The following is a 13,304-nucleotide window of genomic DNA, read 5'->3' on the forward strand; positions in this document are numbered from 1 at the left end:
CAGACTGCTATGTGTTCTAAATAATCCCACTAAAGCCAAGGCAGTTCATATCTATGACAGAATAAAGCACGAATGAAGACTAAATAGGGACAATAGATGACATCACTTCTTTTCTTTCTATGAAAATTACTCTGTTTAATTTTTATGATTTCGATACACTGAGAAGAAATTTGAGGGTAAACTTAAGGTACTTCTTGTGGCTTCAGTGTTTATGAGAAAAATTGACTGTTATTTTTATGAAATTTTAGTTAATTTTGGAAAAAGAAACTCTTCTTTGATATGAGCACATTGCCTAGAACCTGAAATCTAAGACCAAGGAAGGTAGACAAATTTTTCTATAATGTTCACTACTATATCCTCAGAGTCTGGTACTGAATTTTTCTTTATAAATTAATTATCTCAGACATTTTATTATAGTAAATTTATGTAGTAAATTATATACTTTATTAGACATCATATCTTCCCTAAGAACTTGTTATGTTATACTTTCACATTAGATTGTACAATCTAGTTTAATATGAGTCTGAACAATGTGTATGTTTGCTCTACTCTTTAGAATAAACCTATTATACTTCTTGACTGTACATTGCAAGCATCAGCCCTGCAGATGTTTTCTTCCCAGAGTCTTTCCCAAAGATCAAGTAAAAAATTTCTGATATTACCTTTGCTACTTACTTTTTCCTACCTGATCCCTGTTTGCTATAATCCAATAATTGAGTAAGCAATGAATTGATTAAAGTTCTTTGTCACAGGCAATAGATTGTACACTCCTTAATTTTGGTAAAAGAGATCTATTAAGAGGTATAGAAAACAGCTCACAGTATTAAAGAAAAGGCTGTTTACTAAGCTGTTAGAAACAGACGTTAAAGCCCTATCAGAACTGGGACATCAAAGGATTTGCTGCCTCTGCATTATTAGAACTTAACTACATAAGGAAGCTGTCATCCTATCCTCTGACTTCAGAACCACACTGCCTTTGCCATTACCTGTGAAAGGAAACCTGGATGTCTAACACCTAAATGTACTCCCTTTCCCGAAGGCCATACCATAAAAGGCCCTTCTTACATACATCTGATGGGAAAAACCCAAAGAACATACAGAAGACTAATTGCAAAGGCATCTGGGAAATGTAGTTTTTAATTCATCAGATTATATAGAAAATCTATAAAGAACTAAACATAGCAATTTTTCTTCAGTAGGATTATTGAGTAAACCATAAATTCACAAAATTCACCACAAAGTGTGCACACATTCTTTTTTGTGTGTGTGCACACATTCTTGAAAACTAAGAATATTCATTAACAGTTGCAAAAGAATAATACTGAATGTCTATTGTAAATATTTAAGTAGATGTGTATAAGTTAGCTTCTTAAAAAACATTTTTAGTTGTAGATGGATATAATACCTTTATTTTAATTATTGATTTTTATGTAGTGCTGAGGATTGTACCCAAGTGCTTCACATGTGCCAGGCGAGCACTGTACCACTGAGCCACAACCCCAGCCCCTAGTCAGCTTCCTTTTACTATAATAAAATGTCTGAGATAATTACTTTATAAAGAAAAATGTGCTTAGTACATGTGAGTCTCTGGGTTTGATCCCTAGTATCACTAAAAGAAAGAGGGTGGGAAGAAGAAATGAAATGAAATAAGGAAACTTTTTAAAAGGGTTTGTTTTGGCTTATGGTTTTGGAAGTTCAAGTCCATTGTTTTAACCTGTGATAAGGCCAGGAGGCCTAGTAGATCACTACTATTGTCATCACAAGCCATTAAGCAAAATAGAAAGAGCAAGAGTCGGAGGTCTCAATCTCATTCAAGGGTAGGCCCCAGGACCTCATATCTCCCACTAGGCGCCCCCCCCCCCCCCCCCCGGCCACAGGCTCCATCACCTCATAATAGTATCACCCTGGAAAAGAATGCTTTAACATATTAGCCTCTGGAGAGTCATTCAAGATTCAAACTATTGCAATATGTTTAAAACTTTGTGGAATTTTCATATACAAAAGGCTAATAATGGTAATTTTTAGATAGACACATAATTTGCCACATATATCTACTGTTTTGTTAGCATAGACATTTATTATTTCTCCCCACAGGGTAAATATCAGGTATACTTCTTGTCCATTTAAACATATCTTGGTCTCTTAAGCTAGATTGGAGAGAATGGATGTTTCCTCCTCTAAAGCAAACTACCACATATGCAGGCATCATCTGGCTCTCTTCTCATCACACTGTGGAATTGGCACAAATGCGGATACTTTGGCTACTGTTACAGTTATGAGTGAAAAATAGTTCTTTGTCTCTGACATAGGAACTTCATTTCTTCTGCCAGCATTCCTGAAACTGTGAGGCTAACTTGTTAATTTGTGAAGAAGATAAAATCTCAGAATTTTCAGTTATTAATAAGTGTTTTGTATTTGATCATCAAAATAAGCCTACCAAGGAGGAATTATTCTTAACCATTTTTCACAGATGAAGACATGGTATACTTTGAGACCAAATAATTTCTTCTGTTCACATGGATATTGAGTGTTTGACTCAGGATTGAAATGTACTCTGGATGTAGAGCCTGAGCACTAAAGCACCAAGCAAATTCAAGTTGATCCTTGTGTAGTTCTTTGTCACTGCTCTGTTTGTGTTCAGAAAACAATGGGATAATATTTACAGAGGGTGGAAGAAAATGTTTGCAGTTTATTAAATTGGAAAACCACTTGGCTTTTCCTAGTTCTTCTCAATGTCATTCCTATACATCAGTATCAGTCTTCTATGTAGTGTGGCACTGTTACAACTGAATACTAAAAAATGATCACAAACATTTCTAAACATATGAAAATAAGAACTCACATAAAAAAGAGCTTTTCCTTATATTCAAAAGATGTTTTACTTCATTTAATACTAAAATCAGCATTCTGCCAATATATCTTTTTTATATTGTAGGGTGAGAAAGATAATTAAGAGATCTTAACTGAAGGATAAATCATTGAGTCTAATTATGTGAAGTCTAAACACCATGATATATCCTGAAAAGTGTTGTAAAAATCAGTGCTGCTCAGAAGATGTGGTTCTTGTTATTCTAATGCTTTGAAAGGTAATATTTTCTGAAAGGTGGTTGATAGGGGAAGGGATCCTTGGTTAAATACCCTGGAAGTGATTGATGAAGCAAAGTCAAGCAACACTATAAGCTTATGTAGAAATATTGCAGTAGCACAGTACAAATTTGAACAATAATTCTACTCATTTTCCAATGTTTTATGGATAAGTACTGCATGTACCAAAAATTTAATATCAATTTTAGTAGAATGGCATGCGTATTATCAGTGCTTACATATAATCTAAGAAACTGAAAAATACATATGTTTATGTAATGAACTAAAGCTGTGAAATATATCTTACAATTATTTTAAAGGAAAATTACTTGGTAATTGACATAATAGGTAAAACTACCTAATGCACCATGTTAGACAAAAAGTATATGTATACTTACAGTCAGAGAAACCACTGAATATAGTAAATATAGTATTACTTAAAGAATTCAAAACAACTTATATAAAATTTATTCTACATATTTCTAAAGCAAAATTTCAAATAACATGAAAAATACTTAAAGTTAATGATATTAAATGCAAACTTCTTTGGAGAAAAAGCTAGACATTTGTATTCCAAAGACCCAAGTAAATATATTTTCTTTAATAGAATAAAAAGTTATGTTAAAGTGCCTGAATACTCAAAACAAAAAGGGAAAAGTGATAGACCATATTTTTTTTCATTAGTAAATGAAAAAAAAATTAAAAGGGGCCTTTTGTGGTGTGGCCTTTTGGAAAAGGAGTATATTTTTTGATGAAACATCTATTTTCCTTTTCTCAGGTGCTTTTGTTAAAAAAAAAAAGTAAAGGTCATATGAGCATTTTAAGAAGAGCACTTTCATAAAAGTTAGCCATCATAAGTGAAGTTATTACTTCAAGCTAAATAAATGAAGTAATCAAACAAATTTCAGCTAATAATATTTGCTTTTTCCCCCACATCAATCGATTTAATCATACATACATACTTAATATTTATATTTCCTCCACATTTTTATTGGTGCATTACAGTTATATATTATGATGGAATTTGTTGCAACATATTTATACATGCTCAGAATATAACAATATAATTTTGGCCAATGTTACTCCCCAGCACTTACCTGCTTCCTCCCTGTCTTCTACCCTCTGGTCCCTTTATTCTTCTCCTTTTGTTTTTCATGAGATCCCTGATTTCTCATTTTTTTTCTTTTTTACTCTCTAGCTTCCACATATGAGAGAAAACATGTAAGCTTTGACCTTCTGAGTTTGGCTTATTTCACTTAACATAGTGATCTCTAGTTCTCTATATTTCCCTGCAAATGACATAATTTCATTTTTCTTTATGTCTGAACAAAACTCCACATTTTCTTTATCCATTTATCCATTTGATGGAACACCTAGGCTGATTCCATAGTTTGGCTATTGTGAATTGTGCTGCTATAAACATAGGTATGCATGTGTCATCATAGTACAGTGACTAATTCTTTTTTTTTTTTTTGGTGTCATAACTCAGGACTCTTGACTTTTTTTTTCTTTTTTTTTAATTTTTATCATTGGTAGTTCAAAACATTACACAGTTCTTAATATATCATATTTCACAGTTTGATTCAAGTGGGTTATGAACTCCCATTTTTACCCCGTATACAGATTGCTGTATCACATCAGTTACACTTCCATTGATTTACATATTGCCATTCTAGTGTCTGATGTATTTTGCTGTCTATCCTATTCTCTACTATCCCCCCTCCCCTCTTCTCTCTCTACCCCCTCTACTGTAAATCATTTCTTCCACTTGTATTATTCTTCTCTTACCCCTCCTTTCCTCTTATATGTAATTTTGTATAACCCTGAGGATCAACTTCCATTTTCATGCAATTTCCCTTCTCTCTCCCTTTCCCTCCCACCTCTCATCCCTGTTTAATGTTAATCTTCTTCTCTAGCTCTTCGTCCCTACCCTGTCCTTAGTTACTCCCCTTATATCAATGAAGTCATTTGGCATTTGTTTTTTAAGGATTGGCTGGCTTCACTTAGCACAATCTGCTCTAATGCCATCCATTTCCCTCCAAATTCTATGGTTTTGTCATTTCTTAATGCAGAGTAATACTCCATTGTGTATAAATGCCACATTTTTTTTATCCATTCATCTATTGAAGGGCATCTAGGTTGGTTCCACAATCTTGCTATCGTGAATTGTGCTGCTATGAACATCGATGTATCAGTGTCCCTGTAAGATGCTCTTATTAGGTCTTTAGGGAATAGACCGAGAAGGGGAATAGCTGGGTCAAATGGTGGTTCCATTCCCAGCTTTCCAAGAAATCTCCATACTGCTTTCCAAATTGGCTGCACCAATTTGCAGTCCCACCAACAATGAACAAGTGTACCCTTTTCCCCACATCCTCTCCAGCACTTGTTGTTGTTGGACTTCCTAATGGCTGCCAATCTTACTGGAGTGAGATGGTATCTTAGGGTGGTTTTGATTTGCATTTCTCTGACTGCTAGAGATGGTGAGCATTTTTTCATGTACTTGTTGATTGATTGTATGTATGTATGTATGTATGTTGATTGATTGTATGTATGATATGTATGTATGTAGATCAAGCTCCTTGATCTATTTTTAGCTGGGTCATACAGTGGTGCCATGCCTAATCTTTTGAGGAATTCTCCATACTGATTATCATAGTGGTTATACTAATTTACAATCCCACCAAGAATGGTATTTCTTGAAATGAAATAGTCAAATATTTTAAGAGACATTTTATAATTTTTTAAAAAAATCTCTGCTGTATATTCATTTATCTGTTAAAAGACTATTCTAAAATAAAGTTTTGTTTTGGTGATTAAAAGAAAAATCAATAATGTAGGCTTGTAATTGAAAAAACTTCTGTATTATATGAAGAAAAACCTTCTTAAGCACATTTATACCATTCAAAAATTTGATATCATGGCATTAAATCAGTACTTACTAGAAAAAAAATTAAATCCAGTTATTTCCCCACAACATCACCAAATTTCAATTATATCCTTTCATCTTTTAAATAGCATTGTGTAACTGACCTGCACAATAAATCATTTGGAAATTAAATTACCCACTGGATGAAATATTTTATTGGAAGCTTGTGGAAAACTAAAGAATGTAAGAAAAATGGAGTAAAAATGATGTGTTTGGCATAATGTAAATTGATCCCTTCCTGGCATAAAGGAGAAACATGATCTGTTAATTTAGGAAAACTTTGTGCTGGATGATAACAGAATCATTTACATAGAGAAGGATGTTTGTCTTCCTGTTTGTTGTGGCACAAGGCCATTCTTCAAGATCATTTAAAATTGTAACAATTTATTTTGCTGTATTATTAAAAGAAGAATAAGAATATTACCTTAATTCCTAAAGAAAATGAAAAAAATCATCATTGAAATCTATACCTCTTGAATTTAATTTAGCAAGGCATTTGGCAGCATTGTTTAGATTATTGACAGTGAATATATCTCAACTAATTAATTTTTCTTTTATGAAGTTATATATTACTGAGAACTTTAAGAAAAACTGAATCTCCTGAATAGTTCCTAAGTGTATTACTGGGTCTAAAATTCAAAATGAAACTTGATAGCCATTTTCTAATTGTGGGGTTACAAAAACACTCTATGTTCCTCTGAATACCACAAACTGAGTTTAATGGCTCTTGCTGAGGAATGTTCCTCTTTCAATGAATAGGAAAACAGTTCTTAGAAAGTTTCGTTTTGCTGCTAAGACTGGACCAATGAAGTCCACCAAAAGTCATACATAAGTATCAACCATTTAAAACAGGAATGGTTGTAGCCCTCATTGATATAAAACTGACCAATCAGGATTGATCATCTTTTCATCCTTCATTTGCATAGGCAGACTGGAGTGGAAATCTGGAAAAATAGAATTGATCCTACATAATATAATTGTTATGGCCCAAAAAGCATATAACCAATTATGTAAATTGTTGTCTTCCATAATTACACTGTCTGGAATTTACCGGGAATTATTGTTGACTAAAAATGAATAAATAAAGAAACTATCAATTCCTTGGTTGACATTTTCTAGTAGTATATTTTGTTGTCTTGTCATTACTTGAGCTTCCTAAGGATTATAAGTATTGATTACAACATAAAAGCCACAATTTTTATAAGTCCTGCAAATAATTTTATTGTCAGCAAACAACTTTCTAGTCTGAAAAACAAAAAGCCTGATAATGCAATGTATGATATTGAAAGCCATTAAAACTAAATTGACTGCATTTCAGGTAATTTTAATAATCTCCATTTTAGATGTGACAGATGTCATTAGTTATATTGTATTTTTAAAACATAAAAACATTAATTAAAATAATGTAACCAATTACTTTACGCAATAAGAATCCAAAGGTTCATTCATATCTAGTCACTATTCCTGACAAGCTACCAGACCATGAAGAGTCAGCCAAACTCATATACTCTGTGAAAATATTCTAGTGAAAAGAACTCTGAGTATTTAGTAAATGTGAATTAGGAATTTAGCATTCCAACCTTGTATTTCTTATACAGGAAATAAAGGAGAATCTGACACGTTTGTATAAAAGTAAATGAAAAATCATGTGTATGTGTATATACATGTGTGTGTGTAAAATCTGAGATAGTTCTTTAATGTTATTTATTGTCCAAAATACACACTTAACTTTTTTAGGTATGACTTCCTCTAATGTTCACTATATAAGATACATTTACTCCATAGTTAGAACAATTGCAAGCTACCCCTTTTCATATACATCAATGTATATAATATAAATTGTCATCTGGAATCTATAGAGAATTACAGACTTCTGAAAGATAAGTTTGCAATAATAGCATTGTCCAGTGTCCCTATACAATTAAAAGCCTCAGAATTTCAGATATGTGAAAGACTTTGATATCATGGTGTATGTTATGCTAACATTTACTATAAGATGAAGTATACCTGGAATTGTTACTTGTCAAAGATCACAAGTACTTAGTAAATAAACCTGGCACAAAACATAAATATTTCCCCTAGAACACAGGCATGCCACATTTATTCTTGTTTTTTTTTCCTTAGAATTACAAATCACTGAGCAGTATCTATATAAATTGGCCAAAAGGGACAATATTGTAGCCAAGTCATTAAAGAAGAGTAACATTAAAATACTAAAATTCATGTCTGCACAATATATGAATATAGAAGAAAGCATTCCTAATAAAAGTACACCAAATTTTCCTAATTTATAATAAGTAATTGGTTAAATAAATGGTGACCAATTTCAAAATAGAATAAAGATCAATATTTTGTTCTGAAATACTTTGGATGTGATTTCTCATTGTGTATTAATACTGAATTTATAACTGAGAGTAAAAATGAGGCACATAAAATGTTCAACACAGTGTATGACATCTATTAGGCATTTACCAAAATGCAAATATTAAAGTTTCAACATAGATGTTGCCATTAGGGAAATAACTTTCTGTTCAATATCCTTTAATTGTAGAGTTTTAGAATAACCCAAACATAAATGGAAACATATTTTATTTGTATCGCATTTAAATGGGAAGAATTTAGAGTGCTCATTGAAGAGGGAAGAGGGAGAGGTTGATCTCAACAGGTATTTTAAACTAACAAACTTTTAAACTTCTGATTCCAAGATATTTTAAACTATTTAGAAATTTTAAACTTTACAAAGTTGATGGATATTTGGTCCTATTTGAAAAACAACACATTTAAATTTTCAACAAATCTTCTTGTTTTATCACTGATAACTCGGGACAGATACTCTTAGATATAAATGAATAAACTAATCACAAAATTTATGTATTTTTCTCAAAAATATTGGCAGGTGCTAATTTATTAGCCTTCCTATTTTATTAATATTACTCAAATGGAAATATTTCCTAGTAATAATTTTTAAATTATTAATGTATTTTCAATGCAATGAATAATGTTGTAATATGTTATGTCCATAATATCACTGAAGAATAGTGTTAACTACAGCTGCCTGGAATACTGACCCTTTCTTTCAAGCCTGTAGCAATACAGCCCACACTGCATATTAAATAGAGATGTAGATTTAGCTCATTTAATAAAATTCAGTCCAGACACTAAAATCTATTCAGAAACCAATGTCAGTACATTTTTTTCAGTTAAATTTCATGTAATTAAAATTTTAAAATATGTAAAAAATATGGATTTGGACAGTGTTTCAAAATAAGAGCATGTGCTAGTCTCAGAGGTAAACCAGTTAGAGGCAGAGTTGAATGTTTCCACACATTTCAATATTTATGTACATGAAGAAAAGAGATCAGTTTTCATAGGAGTGCTTTTTACCTTAATGTAATTTTAGGTCACTGGATGATTAAGGTGGGATTGTTGTCATAAGCAAAAATAGAAATAGACACACAATGCAGGAAATTGTAAGATTAAAAATATCCTCTGTATAAATTGTTGACTATGTAATACCTGGATTCTGATACATGAAATTATCAATTACTCAGGAAGTCCAGAGAATTAATAGTTGAAAATGGGTAATAACATCACACAAAGACACAATTCACATTTCATTAATTATTCTGAGAAATATAACATTCATTTAATTTTTAGAAACTTTATCATCAATACATTAACTATTGTTTTCATGGCTCAAACAGCTTTTTAAAGTTTTTTTTCAATGTTGATATTTTAAAATGCATTTTCTAATAACATATTATTTCAAGATTATTCCCAAACTGAAGAAAAATGTAGAGCTTTTCTCAGTAGACCTAAGCAAGAAGTCCAGATGCAACCATTGTATTACATTGTAAAATACAACATGTTTCTAGATAGTTATTGGAAAAAATAATTTACAGTACTTTAGAGGATACGATTTACATATCCAAAAGCAATAAAATATAAAAAGAGAACTACACTAAACTTATTTATATGATACTAAGTTACAAATATGATTTAAAATTAACCTGACACACTGGATCTTTCATGAGAAGGAAGATGTGTACAGTATGTTCAAATATATGTATAATTTAAATGCAGATTATACAACACACCTTGGAGTAGAAATTCCCTTCTAAAATATAAAAGTAGTGTTTTGAGAATAAATATGTATGTTAATTTAACATGTAAAATAACAAGCTGTACTTCAGTTTGCTGAAAATGAACATATATAGTTTGGTAATCCCTACAAGGGAAGTTTAACATAATTCATTTGAATAAAATAGAATCTCACAATTTTTTTTCTTAAATGCATTACTTTTTTATTCTTAAGTAATGTAGTAATGAGGTATAGATAAATTTCTAGGCGGCAGCTATTTAGACTGGTTAAAAGAAAGTAAGGCATTTTCACCTATCTAGAAATGATCACAGTATAACTGCCCTTTCACCAATTGAGGTGCACACCTAAGTTCAGTAACTACTGCGTAATTATTATATTTTAATATTTTTAGAACTCTGAGAAAAAATAAATACTCCTTTCTTTTCCAAAAGCTTGGAAGGAAAATGTAGCAATTGAACTCCATTCAAGAGGGAGTTCAATTGGGAACCTGATCCTTTGAGAAGGGAAGGAAACAAGAAAGCCCACAATGCAGATTAAAGATGAGCATGTGCATGGAGAGGCCTGAAGGATAAACCTCCAAAGTCTGTGAAGTCCCATCATTATGATAAGCAAGAGCACAAATTGATGGAATCATTTTGTTAAAAAACTATGAGTAATTAATAATATAAATGAGTGAACTTCAAAATTAACAAAGTAAAAATGTCTTTTTATGACTTTACTAGAGTATACTATTTCATAGTAAGAGTTATTACCAACTTTTGATATATAAATAAATATTTTCAAGAATTAAAATAAAAAATGAAATGAAATGACAGTGACTCAATAATGAGTTCTCCATGAGATATATTTTTTAAAATTCCATAAATGTAACAGAATACAACCTCATAGGGACAATGCTTGATTGGGTAATTTCATTAGAACAACACAGGGAATAAACAGAAAATAATGTAAAAGTGGTCTAGGGTAACATGTAAAGGAAAAAATAAATCTTAATAAAGAATTGCATTTGGCCCTGGAAAATTCCTAATAGCTCAAATGACTTTAAAATCACATTGAAGACTTAGAATTATCATTTATTTTCATGTTTATATTCTAAATAGCATGTCATCTTTTTTCTTTGTTTTATGAATTTATATAATTATTATTTTAAAGTAGTCATTCCTTACCTTTGATTCTTGAACTTTCTTGACTTTTTTCCTGCTGGAATTAAAACAGAAGTAGTTAAAACTCTTTAAGTAAGTATGTAGTCAACAGTTTGATATAAAATATCATTGTTAAAATTAATTAAATGTTTATTTACACATAACCAGGAAACACTATAATACAATTCTCACTTTAAAATTTACTTACTTAAAATCTTTTATTGCATTAGTAATAATTCTTGGTGGATATAAATTTTCTAAGAAACCTATATGTTACATAAATATGAATTTATAAATAAATTACATATATATGTGACACCTCTTAAATGCTTTAAATCATACCATTTAATTTCAACAGATAATGAATAATGTCTTCAGAATTTGCTTTCAACTGCTCTATATTTATCATTAATTGTTGGTAAAAGTAACAGTTTAATGGCAAACATATTGGCAAATTCCACTAAAATGACAAAAAGTACAATTTTACTGTCTTTTCTTCGATTTAACTTAGAATTGGACCCTGTCTCAGTTATTTAAGGTTAAATTCACAACAATTCTATTATTTATTCAAAGGCTGCTCCAGTCAGACCTGTCTCTCAATTTGACATATTCCTTATTAGTTACCAGGCAACCCCAAAAGAATTAGCTTGCTTTCAAGTTTAAAGTAGATATTATGCACTTTCTAACTTCTCAATTAAGATTCAAGAACAGTTTACTCTGTTTAAAAGTTTCAGGACTTCACACTGAAAATAATTTCAAATATACTTCAAAAAAGAAATTGAAATTACATATATACTGAACTACAGAGTTGCATAAATGCCAATGAATTTTGGTAACAGGAGAGAGAGAGAGAGAGAGAGAGAGAGAGAGAGAGAGAGAGAGAGAGAGAGAGCGCATTTTATCACAAACAATCCCAGATTCAGAGCTTGAGAGTAAAAATGCATATAGGAAAATATATATTTATTGAACCAGTTAACCCAGTGCTATGATTCTCTTAGACTTCGAGACTTTGTCTTCTAATTCTCTCATACTAACATATTTAATATCTGTGTTTATATTCTGTCTATTCTTCAGCAGTTACTTGATTTTTCTAGTTCTGATTTATTTTTAATTCAGTGTCTGTTGGTCACTTAAACTAAAATTTAAATAAAAAGTATTTTTAAATACATTATTAATTAATCAGTATAGGATTAGCAGTCTTAAATTCTCCACAGGGACATTTGTTAATGAATCTTTCTTCCTTTCTCTCTTGCTCTTTCTCTCTCCTTCTCCCTCTTTCTCTCTCTCTTTCTTGCTCTAGCTCTCACTCTCACTCTGACATTCATTTATTCATTTAGTCTTTCATTCATCCACTCTCACTAAATATGTACAGATCAATTTCTAAATATACTAAGCCATATTCTGGGTAATTAAGATTTTAAGAGATGAACAAAACACAAAAAAATCAATTAGGATGTATTGGAACGTACTGCATAGATGGTGTAACTTCTATTAAGAAAGAGATATGCCACAGAAGGTGACAGTGTTGGAATGGAGTGACTGCAATTAAAGAAATAGCTGCAAAGATAAATTGATTTTTGAATAAAATTCAAAGAGATATGAAGCTATGATATATGCATATATATGGTGAAAACATTCTAAGAGAGAAAATTATAAGAGATCAACACCAAGACACATTATAGTAGAAATGCCTAGCATACAGAATAAGGATAGAATTGTAAAAGCTGCAAGGGAGAGGAATCAGATCACATATTGGGGGAGACCAATTCATATCTCAGCAACCCAGATCCTCAAAGCCGGGAGATCATGGAACAACATATATCAACCTCTGGAAAAAAATGGATGCCAACCAAGAACCTTATATCCAGCAAAACTAAGCTTTATATTTGGTGATGAAATAAAACCTTCCATGATAAACAAAAGTTAATAGAAAGCCTGCACTTCAGAGCATGCTTAGCAAAATATTCCAAGAAGAGGAAATACAAAACAATAATAAAATTCAGCAGAGGGAGGGATTACACAAAAGGGAAATCTAATCAGAGGAGAAACC

The 13,304-nt window shown here is 31.2% G+C and overlaps 1 protein-coding gene across 3 annotated transcripts in view; it reads right to left on the reverse strand.

Annotated features, from left to right (window-relative positions):
* The window catches only part of LOC113200259 (follistatin-related protein 5), a 737,045-nt gene that overhangs the window by 641,854 nt on the left and 81,887 nt on the right, over window positions 1-13,304 (reverse strand). For 2 of the 3 annotated variants that reach the window (XM_077803465.1, XM_077803464.1), the window contains exon 2: window positions 11,279-11,309. In XM_077803465.1, coding sequence (XP_077659591.1) covers window positions 11,279-11,309 — 31 coding nt within the window. Of the gene's footprint in view, window positions 1-11,278; window positions 11,313-13,304 lie in introns of all 3 variants that reach the window. The other variant, XM_077803463.1, reaches the window with a different exon arrangement.

The sequence above is a fragment of the Urocitellus parryii genome, chromosome 10 (genome assembly GCF_045843805.1).
Source record: "Urocitellus parryii isolate mUroPar1 chromosome 10, mUroPar1.hap1, whole genome shotgun sequence".
NCBI classification, from domain to species: domain Eukaryota; kingdom Metazoa; phylum Chordata; class Mammalia; order Rodentia; family Sciuridae; genus Urocitellus; species Urocitellus parryii.